The sequence below is a fragment of the Urocitellus parryii genome, chromosome 15, assembly GCF_045843805.1.
Source record: "Urocitellus parryii isolate mUroPar1 chromosome 15, mUroPar1.hap1, whole genome shotgun sequence".
Taxonomy (NCBI): domain Eukaryota; kingdom Metazoa; phylum Chordata; class Mammalia; order Rodentia; family Sciuridae; genus Urocitellus; species Urocitellus parryii.
The window spans coordinates 57,651,143-57,664,536 of record NC_135545.1 but is presented as its reverse complement, the minus strand read 5'-3'; the positions used below and the strand labels follow the sequence as shown (position 1 = coordinate 57,664,536).

Below are 13,394 nucleotides of genomic sequence, written 5' to 3'. Positions count from 1 at the left end.
GAGCCCTGGCAGCACACCCAACAAATCTGGGCCAGCACAGTTGGCCACTGCATGTGGAGGCAGAGCACAGGAGCCCAGCTTTAGCTTCATGGAGAGCATTTATTACAAGACCCCACAGTGCTTTATTTTTTCTTTTCGACATCCTGTTCTGCAGCTTCCTTGGCCCTTTTTGCCCTGATGCCAAAGAGCCGGGCGTTGGCGCGAGCCATGCGGAGACTGGCAAATGCTTTGAAGTTCTTCTCCTCTTCGGTGATGACTCTGGCTTTCTCCTTCTTGTACACCTGGGAGGGAGGACAGGATTAGGCTGATACCTTGGGCTGTGTGGCATTGCCCCCAACCAAACCAGTAAGAAGTCCAAGGGAAGCCAGGCAAACCTGCCTTGGCACCACCAGGAACAGACTATCCTCTTTGGAGGTTCGGAAGTCTCCCCATAGCCAGGCATGGCAGTATACACCCAGAGCCCCAGCTTCTCAGAAGGCTGAGGCGAAAGGGTCAAGAGTTTGAGGCCAGTATGGGCAACTCAGCACCCGCCAGAATCAACAAAAATAAAGCAGAAGGCAAATATTAAGAGAGAAAGTCTCTCCCCTTACTTTTTACCTTTTTTTTTTTTTGGTGGGTGAAGGGGGGGACCAGGGATTGAACTCAGGGGCACTCGACCACTGTGAGGCCCTGGGCTTGATCCAACACCACATAAAAATAAAGCTATCGTTATCCAACTACAACTAAAAAATATATTGGAAAAAAAAAATGAGGAAGATGAACCAGGCATATGGTGGTGCATGCCTGGAATCCCAGCAGCCTGGGAGGCTGAGACAGGAGGATCTCAAGTTCAAAACCAGTCTCAAAAACTTAGCAAGGCCTTAAGTAATTCAGTGAGACCCTGAATTTTTTTTTATACAAAAAAGGGCTGGGATGTGGCTCAGTGTTAAGTTCAATCCCTGATGCAAAAAAAAAGGTGGCTATGGTGGTATGTGCCTGTAAACCCAGTGATGCAGGAAGAGAGCCCTGGGCTCAATCCTCAAGGATGCAAACAAAAAATAAAAGATATAAAAATCAAAGCTAGGAATAATGACCCATACATACAATCCCAGCTATTCAGAAAGCCAAGGGAGGAAGACTATTAAGTTTGAGGCCAGCCTGGACAATTTAGGGAGACCCTGTCACTCATTCATAAATAAATAAAAATGAAATTAATGGCCAGGGGCATACAACTCACAAAGTGAGTGCCTAGCACGCACAAGACCCTGAGTTTGACAAATCAACCAAACTACATATAAGATTTCAAGAGGAAAAACAATGCTGGGCACAGTTGTGCACACCTGCCATCTCAGCAAGTTGAGAGGCTGAGGCAGGAGGATCCCAAGTTCAAGGCCAGCCTCAGCAACTGAGCAGGATCCCATTTCAACATCCACCTCAGACTTAAGTCCCCAGAGAAGACTATGAAAGGGGTACTATGAAAGACTATGAAAGGGTCCCACAGATGCTGCTGTGGGACCCGAGGACAAAGAGCCCCCACCTCCAGGACACTTGCTGGGCAGGCCACAGGGACATAAGACCACTAGCATTCCCAGAGGGCTGCCTGCATACTGGCTTCCAAACAGCAGTGAGCGGGGACCCTGTGGGAGACCCCTCATGCTCATTACCTACCAAGAGCCCCATGTCATTGGGTGTCACATGCAGGGTTCTTAGATATTGTTTGTAAAGTTTATTCTGGTTAATTTGTCATGCAAAGGTTGAAGTCCGCTTTTTCCTACTTTTGAGTACTACTACTTTCCTACTTAGAATACTACTATTTACAAAAAAAAAATTTTGGGTACTAGGGATTAAACCCAGAGGTGCTTAACCACCGAACCACATCCTCAGACCTTTTTCATTTTTTGAGACAGTCTCTCACTAGGTTGCTTACAGTCTTGCTAAACTGCTGAGGCTGGCCTTGAACCTGCAATCCTCCTGCCTCAGCCCCCTGAGCCACTGGGATTATAGGCATGCACCATCACACCCGGCAAGTCTCCTGTATATAATTCCTACAGATAACTTTTATTTTAGTTAGAATAAATGTTTTAATTAGAATATATTTTTGAAATTTGCAGGCTTGCAGCGGGGAGATCAAGGGAGTGTCAACAAGACTTCTGAAAGGTGGGACAAGGCCATTCATTCCTCAAGAGGCCCTGACTTAAGAACCTCCCTTCCCACAACCTAAAAACCTGAGCTAAAAAGCCACCTTTCAACCAGGTATCTGTCCCACCCAAGGTTTCGCCTGCCAATCTCTAGAACAACACCTAAGCAAACCAAGTATCTACTTACGTTCCGGATGGGCATCACTGGTCCTGTTAGCTGGGTGGCCAGTTTGAGTTCTTCAGCCTGTGTGGAGTAAGACTGAAGTGAGTCCAGCTCCACTTTACCTAAGTGTCACAATATCCTGAGCCCTTATGTACCCAGTCATTAGAGATAAAACAGGCCCAGATCAATGCTCACCTGGTCCTGAGCACCCAGAATGGGAGCAGAGCAAACCCATTCCCTAATGCAACCTCCATGAAAGCCCACAAAGATGGACACTGCTGACTTTATCCTCTAAGCCTCCTAGGAACACCTCTGGACAAAATGCATCTGAGCAAGGCCAGCAGGCTCCAAGTCCACAGCACTGTCAGCTGTGGCCGCCAGCAGACAGAAGAGCTTGGCTCAAGACCACAGCAGGGCACCTTGGCCATTGGTTAGCCCAAGAGTCCTCACCATCGACCACACTGCCCACACAAAATGGCAAGGTGCTGGAGAATATGAAGGCCCCAGGCACAGAGATCATTCGACCTGAACCTTGCCTCTCAGCTCCCAACCTTCCTACTTCCCAGCTCGCGGTACTCACAGAGCTGTCTCCCTTCTTGGGGGCGGAGGGCTTCCTGGGGAAGAGGATGAGCTTGGAGCGATACTCCTTCAGCCGCTGCACGTTGGCCTGTAGGGACTCGGTGGATTTGTTCCGCCTCCTGGGGTCCACCGAGATGCCAATAGTCCGGGCCACCTTCTTGTGGATGCCTGCCACCTGCACCAAAAGCAGGCACGGATGAAGGCCCACGGAGCCCTCCCCCACGGGGCCACAACAAACGCTCAGCCGTCAGATGGAAAAGGGTTCAAGTGTACTTTCATCACGGCAGTACAGCGATTCCGGAGAATGTCATCACTTGGCTGGGACCCACGAGGGCCGGACCCGCGGCCCGCGCTGCTTCCCGCACTCACCCTCAACTCCTCCAGGCTGAAGCCCCTGCCAGCTCGGACTTTGGTGTGATACCGCACCGTGGGGCACCTCACTATGGGCCGGATGGGTCCCGACGCAGGGCGCGGCGCGATGCGGCGCGCTTTGGCTTGCCGGGCCTTGCGCCTGCGGGGAGAGAAGCCGGGCGGCGGTCACCTCCACTCCGCGACGAGGGGGCGGCGTGCCCCAATTGGCGCCCCACCGCCCTGCCCCGGGTACCCACGCGCCCGCCACGCACCTGCGGATCTTCCGGGCCGGCTGGTTGAACCACGTGGCCACGCGCCGCTGCCAGTCCTTGTGGAAGTGGGGCTTCAGGATCATGCCATTCCGGCTGGGCGCCATGGCTGCCTACGGCCTCGAGGGGAGAAGGGCGACGAGTGAGGGCCGGAGCCTGGCCGCGCGCCCTGGGCCCCCACCCCAGGTCCTCCCGCCTGGGTCCCAGGCCGACGCCGCCTGCGGCAACAAAGAAGCCTATCCATGGCCGCGCGGGCGGCTGCGATGGGCTGATGGCGGAGGATGGAATCTGATGGCAGCACAGGGACGAACTCACCTCTTGCGGGGAATCGGAGGGCGGAAAGGAAGTGGCGCCGCAAAGCACTCTGGGGTGGTAGTGTATCCGACCAATCAGAAGGGCCGGAACGCTTCGCCCAATCAGAGCCGGGAGGAAATGGACGTCACGGGCGCCCCTCCGGGCTACCAGCGCGCCGCAGGCTCGGTGCCCCCCAGCCGCGGTGGGTACCGGTGCCCGCGCTCCGGCCGTCCGGCGCTAAGGGAAGGCTAGAGTGGTGGCGGTTTTGCTGCTGGGACGCGGTGCGCCAGCGGCACAGAGGCAGGAAGCCTTTAAGGACTTGCGGAGTGGGGCTGAGGGGCAGCTCAGGAGGGCGCTTGCCTGGCATGTGCATCCCCAGCACCAAAAACCATCAAACAACTTGAGCCGTAAGCCCTTAGACCTCCTCGGTCCAGCGCTTGTTCCCTTGTCCTACGACATCCCATTGGAACATTTATGCCTCTTTCTTTAGGTGAAACTTTTAGTGGGGTTTTTGTACAGAGTGGGCATTCAGTACTTAAACGTGCATTTGCTCATTTAACCCGCATAACCACAAGTGAGCCACCATTGACCTTAGGCCCCAGGTTAAGGTAACTTCTCTAAGAACAGGCGTGGCGGGTTGCAAATATGGAGCCAATAGCACAATGCCTGAGACCCCAAGAGCTGAGGCAGGCGCATCACAAGATCGGAGCATCTTAGCAAGACTCTGTCTCAGAATAAAAAATAAAAAATGTGCTTAGCATGCGCAAGGCATTGAGTTCCATCAAGAACACAGATAACTAGGTCTCGGGAATGTAGCTCAGTGGTGGAGCGCCCTGAGTTCAATCCCTGGTACCATGGAGCACTGAGGGATAAATACTTGTGTTAAAGCCAGTTAGGTGACAATTTCTGCTCCCCAACATGTTGAAGTTTGAACATTAGAGAAGCTCGCCAAGGCAAGCATATAAAGCATGATTTATTTAAAAAGCGTAAGGTAGACTTCTACTGTGGGGGAGAAGGGGGCCATAGCTGTGTTACCGCTGTTGGCCAGTGACGAGTCCTTGCTTCCCCCATGTTGAAGAATAACACCAGAAAAGCACACGCCGAGGCAAGGTCAGAGTAGAAATTAGAAGTTTATTAAAGGACAGCAGAAAAGACATCTCCCGCAGGAAGAAGGGGACCCAAGAGGTGGAATCCGTTGGCAGGCAACAGCGATAACAGCTGGTATCCCAAGAAGCAAGGTGTTCTGCCCTTTTTAGATGTCCTAGGCTTCCTTTGTTCTTCTGCCCTCTTCCCCTTATCTTTTCCCTCCTGTGCACCTGTCTAGGCCCAGGAATGCTAGGTGGGCTGGCCAGTAGGTGGGAAACCAACCGGTGGGCTGAAGGGGGAAGGTCAGGGTTGCACAGATTAAGGGACAGATTACCTTAGCAACAGTTGGAGCATGGGCAGGTTCTTGATAAGGATGGAGAAAGGGCTCTGAAGGAAATAACATTTCAATCCCTCAGGGGACTGTCTCCAATTTCTCCAGACTCACTCAAAATTGACCTGACCTGATTTACCTATCTATACTGACTGCCTGTCTAATTCTGGCTTTACTTGTCCTATGCCTACTTCACCTCCATTCGGGACAAATCTGAAGTTATAACACTCCCATACTATTTGTAAACTTTTACATCCCAATAACCTTTTTCTTTCTCACCCTCTATCCACCAAACTGACCTGGTAAAAATCAACATTTTAGAAATTTTATTACCTAATATAAGGAATCTGTAGGCTTGTGTCCTACACTGAATAAAGAGGTTGCACGCAATATTATATATATATATATATATATATATATATATATATATATATTTCATTTTTTTTTTTTAGACAGGTCCTCAGTAAGTTAGTTAGGGTCTCCTCCCTAAATTGCTGGGGCTAGCCTGGCACTTGTGATCCTCCTCCCTCAGCCTCCCCAGTCACTGGAATGCATCTCTGCATTTTGAAACATCCTTCAATCTTAGAAAAAACAAGTTGCTAGGCACTGAGGGATTACAGACTTAATGACCAGGAGGAGGGAACATGCAAAGAGGACACAACAACCTACAAGGGAAGTTCAAACCCTAGTTCTGCTGTCTAGTAGGAGTGTGCTCAGTTATGGAACAAGGGCAAGGCCAGCCCTGACTCCTGCACAGTTGTTTGCAGATGCAAAGCTGTAGATGAAAGCACTCCCCAATAAACGTACAACCAGTACCCATCGTGAAGTCAGTGTGTCAGGCCTCTCTAGTCTTCCATTCTTCACAACAGTTGGGTCCACAAGTCGTAGGAGTTTCAGGTGTAGTGCTGTCTGAACTCCACCTCTGTACTAGTGTTGAGACTTGGGCATTATGTTTTTCCAGTCTGTGAAGTAGGAAATGCTGGGAAGTAAGCTGTGTTACAGCCACAGAACACTGAAAGGGGCCAGTCAGTGAGAACTAGTTGTATTATGGGCCAGGCTGTATGGGCAATGACCAAACAGACTCCCTTTACCCTGAGACTCCATGTCATATAAGAGATGCTTCTCCTATGGGAATACTCCGCCTCTGTACCTATCAATAGTTGCATAGCATGTTTGGCAACACAAAATGGCAATTCTCATACAATGTAAATAATTCTCTCTTTGGTTCCCATTTTTCTTGGACAACGTACCCTGTCAGAGATTGATTGTCTAGACGTTAGTAACCATGCTCTAACTTGTACTCAACTAGCATCATTTTGACCCATTTCACTTCTGCTTGCTTACTGCTATGTCAACCTGGACAGTCCCATGGGAAATACCAGTGTACCCATTGCATTGTTTCCCTAACTGCTCACTTCAGCTTCTGTACCCCTGCTTGCTTGCAGCTACATCAACTTGAATGTGTTTTTTGCAGTTTTTGCCTTTAAAGACCCTGAAATGCTTAGGTTCAAGACTGTTCCTTGCGGAGACTGACCATTATGGGTCCTACCGGGAGCAGTGGCTGGCCAGCCACCTAAATACTCTCCAATTCAGACAAAATAGACTTAGTGTGTTTTCTGAGCGGTCTGCCCCATAACAGCTGGTGCAGTGGCTTTGCATCCAGGAGACGTGGTAGAATCCATGGTGGTCAAGGGCCTTCACCAGAGCAGAAGTGTGGAGGAAACAAGAACATGTCTTTCCTCAGTCTTCACCCAAACTTTGGAAAGCCCTACTGCCCTCCCTCACCATCACTCTGCTGGAATTGGGAATTGAACCCACACTGTTCTGGAGGTATAACCACAGCAGAAGAAGTTTGGAGAAAGGGTTTGTGAGTGAACATTTGTCTTGACCTTGGACAGATTTCCCTGGGCATACCAGTGGGCCTACCAGTTGCTTTCCATGTCTTCAGGCCTTTTTGATACTCCCACTATGGACCTGGCTCTTCCTTGGGGGCTTTTTTTTTTTTTTTGGTAGCAAGGAAGGAACCCATGGACACTAAGCTTCACCCCCAACCCTTTTTATTTATTTATTTTTATTTACTTATTTATTTTGGAGGGAGGTACTGAGAATTTAACTCAGGGGCACTTGACCTTTGAGCCAGATTCCTAGCCCTATTTTTCTTTTTTTTTAAATATCTTTTTTTTTAAAAGTATTTCTTAGTTGTAGTTGGACACAATACCTTATTTTATTTCTTTACTTATTTTTATGTGGCGCTGAGGATTGAATCCAGTGCCTCGCATGTGCTAGGCGAATGCTCTACACTGAGCCCCAGCCACATCCCCGCCCCCCCGCCCTATTTTCTATTTTTATTTAGAGACAGGGTCTCACTGAGTTGCTTAGTACCTCGCTTTTAAAAAAAATATTTATTTTTTGGTTGTAGTTGGACACAATATCTTTATTTTATTTTTATGTGGTGCTAAGGATCGAACCAAGAGCCTTTTACGTGCTAGGCGAGCACTCTATTGCTGAGCCACAATTCCAGCCCAATACCTCACTTTATTTATTTATTTTTTAGTTCTCGGCGGATACAACATCTTTGTTTGTATGTGGTGCTGAGGATCGAACCCAGGCTGCATGCATGGCCAGGCGAGCGCGCTACCGCTTGAGCCACATCCCCAGCCCAGTACCTCACTTTTTGCTGAAGCTGGCTTAGAACTCATGATCCTCCTACCTCAGTCTCCTGAGCCACTGGGCCTTTTTAGCTTTTGGGACAGGATCTTGCCAAGTTGCCCAGGCTGGACTTGAACATGTGATCCTCCTGCCTCATACTCCCACAAGGCTGGAGTCACAGGTGTGCTTTACTATGCCTGGATAAAATTCTCTCTCTCTTAAAAAAAAAAAAAAAAAAAAAACAAAACTAAAAGAGTAGTAAGGCACCTGGGGTTCAGTCTCCAGTGCCAAAGGTGGGGGAAAAGATGCTGCCTGGAACACCTGGTACAAGTCAGGTCTGAAATCGACATCAGAATCAAGGTGGCTGTAAGAAAATAAAATTTAAAAAATAAAGTAATTATATACACACACACACACACACACACACACACACACACACACACATATATTTAGATGGACACAGTAGCTTTATTTATTTACTTATTTTTAGGTGGTGCAGAGGATTGAACCTAGCAACAAACACATGCTGGGAGAGTCCTCTACCACTGAGCCACAAACCCAGCCCTAAAGTTGTGATTTGGAGACTGCTCTGCTGCACAAAACCGAAATGGACACAGATTCTTTTTTTTTTTTTTTTTTTAAAGAGAGAGTGAGAGAGGGGAGAGAGAGGGAGAGAGAGAGAGAGAGAGAGAATTTTTAATATTTATTTTTCAGTTCTCAGCGGACACAACATCTTTGTTGGTACGTGGCGCTGAGGATCGAACCCGGGTCGCACGCATGCCAGGTGAGCACGCTACCACTTGAGCCACATCCCCAGCCCTGGACACAGATTCTTGCATTTTAAAATTATTATTATTATTATTTGTTTTGTTACTGATAATTAAATCCAAGGGCACTTAACCACTGAGCCAGATCCCCAGCCCTATTTTGTACTTTATTTAGAGACAGGGTCTCCTGAGTTGCTTAGTGCCTTGCCATTGCTGGGGCTGGCTTTGAACTCAAGATCCTCTTGTCTCAGCCTCCTCAGCCACTAGGATTATAGGTGTATGCTATCATGCCCAGCCCAAAATGGACATAGAATCCAACTTTTTGAAGCCCTAACATTCCTGATTTCCTATGTATGTAAACTTGAGGGGCAAAGAAAAGTTCTGATATGAAATTCTGCTGAAAATATAGTGTTGTCACTGGGAACAATTAAGAAATGAACAGTTGTGCAGATTTGGCTGGCATGTTTTTTTGTTTTTGTTTTTTAACATTTTAACTATAGAAACAGACCCAGTCCCCTGGCATAGAATTATGTAGACATGTCTCTGCCCAAGAATTTATGTCCTGGGTGTGGGCCTCGACTAAGGAGGTCAGGAACTCCCAGATGAACACCCATGGAAGGACGGGGCATGCTTCGTATAGGTCCACATCTTCTTTCAGGACTGACCCCCAATTGTGGGGAGCCACTCCAAGTGCACACAACTTTAAATCCTGATGCAATAACTCGTGACTTTCCCTTGCTTGGATAATAAGGTGTGGCTCTGAAAGTGGCCCTAGGAGTAGGCAGCACCCAGAGGGGTTGAGCTACTCTCACCTTGTAATCCTACTCCTTGCCTCATTTGAATGGCTTCTTCCCAATAAAAGAGTTCAGCACCTGTCCCTCCATCTCCCTTTCCCAGGACCCCTAAGGTCAGAGGAGCCGTCACAGGACCCAGAGAGAAAGGTATTTGTCTGTCTCTGTGTGGTCATTTCATGCAGCCCAGTTCCCCTAGAGTGACCCTGAGGGTTTAGTTGTGGAATGCGACAATTGGCGCCTGAACAGGGACTCCAGGGTGAATTTTAGAAATTTAGTGGGTTTGGAATTTCCCCCAGAAGTTAAGCGCCCTTAGGATTTCAAAGTATTGTGGGCTGAATTGTAGAAAGTAGGTGAATTAGGCAGAAGAAAAATCTGTGATAAAAATATTTAATATCTGGGAATATTTCATCTTTAGATAGATTTAAAAAAATTATTTTTGCAATTCTAGAGACCCTAAATAAATGTGAAGAATTATTAAGATGAATAATGGGATATATTGTTAATTCCTCTCCCATGGGAAAAGTGCTTTTGTGGACTTTTTTTGGATTGTTTTTGTGAATCTTTGTATTTTGAAATATTAGGTAAAGATTTTTTGGGTTTATGTACTCGAAGTCTGCACTTGGAGAGTGAGAAAAAGGGAAGAAGGATTCTATGATGAGACTTGATACAAGGATTCTTTACCTGTAGAGAAGTGAATTTTGTTTTTCTATTGTTTTGTGAATATTCAGTGTATACTGGACCTCTGCTACATTCTTGTCCTACAGATCAGAATGGCTGGAACTTAGCCGCTGCTCTTTTGGGGGTCTGTAACTCAACTCACTGCCTGCAGTGCTTTTAACCCTTAAACGACCTGGCCTGGGTGCCAAACGCAGATTGCCTTAAAATCTGATAGTAACACTGGCGTCTGCCCTTAAAACTCACTTTTAAAGTGCCACGTGCTGTAAGGGAAAACCCTTGTTGCAGCAAGCGCAGGTGGCCGACACAAGGCAAACTACTTCCCGCAGGGTGGGGGAAAAAAACAAATCATAGAAATGCAACCGGCTAGAGAAGCTCAAGGTGCCTCTGCCCCTGACACTGGGCAGTCAGCTCCAAGCTGTTTCCATCACTGTGGTAACCGGAGGAAGCCTGGCTGGCGGAGCAGGCTTCTTGGTCCCGCCTCCCACATTTTCACAGGCTTCCCACTGGTCCTTGCACTGTCACTCAGACAGGACTTCTGGTTCCGCCTTCCAGCCACTAGCCTGTACTTCCACCTGTAAATGCTAATGAAAGATATCTTTTTCAGGCAAAATCTAATTCCACAGATTTCCACATTGCAGCCCTGAATTTAAGTTATTTATGAGCTAAATAACCTGATGATTTTTTTCTCTATGGTTATGTTACTAAATAATGCTATTAATGGGAATTATCCAAAATATGCTTCTTTATATTTTGCTTTTAATTTTGAAGGTTATGAAGATGTATTTGCTAGCCTCAGGAACAAAAGCCGGCAATGTTCCTGTGATAATCAAAAAGTCCTTATTGTCATTCCTGACTATATAATTACAAGAAATAAATATATACACAAGGATTTTATTACGTGATGTCATGTATATAAAAAAATACACTACTTATTCAAGGAAAATTAAAATGGATCCAAATATCTTAAGAACCACGTGGTTACATAAAGTTTATACAATTATAAGTTATGCTCTTATTCCTGGTATATATTTTTCTAGGTATTTAGATAACCTATAATTGTTAATACATAAAATAATATATCTAATTGTTTATCCATAAAATAATTAACATATTTAATTGTTAAATATATATTTATCTAATCATTTTTCTTCAACAGAAAACACATAATTTAGATATTTCTAATACATGCATTTACCTAATGCTCTGCCTTTTAGTTAGATATTTGAGATAGATATATTTTACTATAAATTTGCTTTCAAGAGATAATATAAACATCAAGTAATTTCTCGGATTATTGTACAAACTTTATAAGATGATAAACAAATATAATTCTGTCTACAGAAGTATCCAAGGGCTTTAACTATATTTTCTTTCTTTTTTTTTTAATATTTAGCTTTTAGTTGGGCACAATATCTTATTTATTTTTATATGGTGCTGAGGATTGAACTCAGGGCCTTGCACATGCTAGGCGTGCTCTCTGCCGCTGAGCCACAACCCCAGCCCTTTAACTATATTTTCTTTGAGACATTTCTTCTTATCAAGGTACAATAATTTGTTTAGATTCTAAGGTTTTCAGAAGTTGCACCAAAGTATAATCAGGAAAAATTCTAAAAGGAAAAGAAGATACTTTGTTCAACAGAGAGGAAGCACATATTGGAGGTCCTAAGAAGAAAAAAGAAATCATGTTTGGGTAAAACAACGACTTTATATTCTAGATTTTAATGATAAAACAGTATTTTCCTAAATAGGAAAATATTTATATCATTATCAAGACAGATGATATAGGAAGTTAAAACAATTGAAAAAGAGATTTATATGTACTGGACTGGCTATAAAAATTTTAACCAATTAATTCAAGGATATTTCAGACTATTTCCCTAATTTTACTATGCTGATGTGAAGTAAATTTTGTCCATATTTTGACATGTTAAAGACCTATTAAAATGTTAAGTTTATTTCCTTTAAGGAAGGTCTTTATTGCCTAAGGATTCTTACTGTTTAAGGCAAGGATTAATTTTGGTGAATAAATTTACATCCCTGATTAAACACTAAATACATTAAACTGCTGACTTAGATCCCAATTTTGACAGTTCTCCTTGGAGACTAAATTTGATTGATTCAAAGACACTGATGATTCTTGCATATTATTTTTGTTTGTTGAATAGTTGTGAGATTTTGGAGAATATTTTATTAGGATTAATGTTCTCCAAATTAAAGTCGTACATTGGTTTTGAACAATAAAAGTTACAAACCCTTCAATTAAATTTTTAAAAAAGTTGCAAACCTTGTTGGAAATTGGTATTACATAAGTTCTCTGATTGGACCTAGGATCCATGAAACATTATATGATATTTATATATTACTCCCTACACTGGGAAGTAAACTTAATCATATTTTCTAAAAGACAACTAAGAGATACTTAATTAAAAGATAATATTCTAAAATAGACTGATTTTTTGAGATCTTCTCTCAGTAAGAGATTGAGGGTTCTTTTTAAATTGTCCATTTACACATAATATCAAAATGAATCAACTGATCTAGATACTAAAAAATTACAGTGATTAATAAAATATGTCTCATTTTCATGTCTAACCTCAGTTACTACTAACAGAGAAGGCCTTTACTCAATTTTATTAAATAAAGAAAAGGATGAAAACAGGACCCGTAGGCACATACTAGACCCATTGTAATACTGAGTCTTCCTGCTACGGATCAAGATTTAGTCAGTTAATCAGATTTCAAAGGAGAGGTTAAACCTGTCGTGATGATAATGACTGAGCGACCTGGCCCAGGAAGGTCAATCCCCAGCTGCAGAGTTTATAGTCCAGCAGCTTCCGGGGCTTGTCAGGTTAAGTGAAAGCCATGAACAGAGCTCTGTGGACCCACTTCTCAGGTCCACTTTTAGTATCCTGGGAAGTCCACCCCGTAACTAGATTAGCTGTACTGATACACAATCACAGACACAGCCTACCCATTCCAAACCAACCTGCATCTGCTCTGGCTCCCACCTTCCCTGCTGGTGTGTCCTGAGAGTTACTCCAGAGTCCTCTGGGCTTCAGAAAAACCCAAGCTAAATTGGGTGTGGTGGTAATAATCCCAACAATTTAGGTGGAGGCAGGAGGATTCCAGGTTTGAGGTCAGCCTAGGCAACTTAGTGAGACCCTCTCTCAAAAAAAAAAGGGACTGGGAATGTGGCTTGATGGTAAAACGCCCCTGGGTCCAATCCCCAGAGCCCAAAATATATAAAGCGTTGGTAACAGCTTCCTTGTCTTTCAGCATATGGAACGCCCCCAGATATACAATCCATTTTTTTAAG

At 44.9% G+C, this 13,394-nt stretch overlaps 1 protein-coding gene and 1 non-coding gene across 3 annotated transcripts; both read right to left on the bottom strand.

Annotated features, from left to right (window-relative positions):
• Window positions 1–79: 79 nt before the first annotated feature.
• On the bottom strand, window positions 80–3,852 carry Rpl13 (ribosomal protein L13). 2 transcript variants are annotated; one of them, XM_026401907.2, is made up of 6 exons: window positions 3,795–3,852; window positions 3,483–3,599; window positions 3,229–3,370; window positions 2,861–3,034; window positions 2,305–2,361; window positions 80–281 (listed from the first exon to the last, which is right to left on the bottom strand). In XM_026401907.2, exons 2-6 carry the CDS (start codon window positions 3,584–3,586, stop codon window positions 123–125), a joined length of 636 nt encoding a protein of 211 aa, XP_026257692.1. In that variant the 5' UTR covers window positions 3,587–3,599; window positions 3,795–3,852; the 3' UTR covers window positions 80–122. The 2 variants fall into 2 exon arrangements, with proteins under 2 accessions (XP_026257692.1, XP_026257693.1); XM_026401908.2 differs by having other exon boundaries at window positions 3,483–3,592; window positions 3,795–3,835.
• Window positions 3,091–3,172, bottom strand: LOC113191970 (small nucleolar RNA MBII-202). Its single transcript, XR_003301960.1, has one exon. It is a non-coding gene; the product is annotated as a small nucleolar RNA MBII-202 (small nucleolar RNA).
• Window positions 3,853–13,394: the final 9,542 nt, after the last annotated feature.

Coding starts and splice junctions, on each gene's coding strand:
- Rpl13 (XM_026401907.2), bottom strand. CDS start 3,586: ATGGCGCCCAGCCGGAATGGCATGATCCTGAAGCCCCACTTCCACAAG. Junction 3,371..3,482: donor CCGGCCCGGAAGATCCGCAG/GTGCGTGGCGGG, acceptor CTCTCCCCGCAG/GCGCAAGGCCCGGCAAGCCA. Junction 282..2,304: donor CAGTGATGCCCATCCGGAAC/GTAAGTAGATAC, acceptor CCTCCCTCCCAG/GTGTACAAGAAGGAGAAAGC.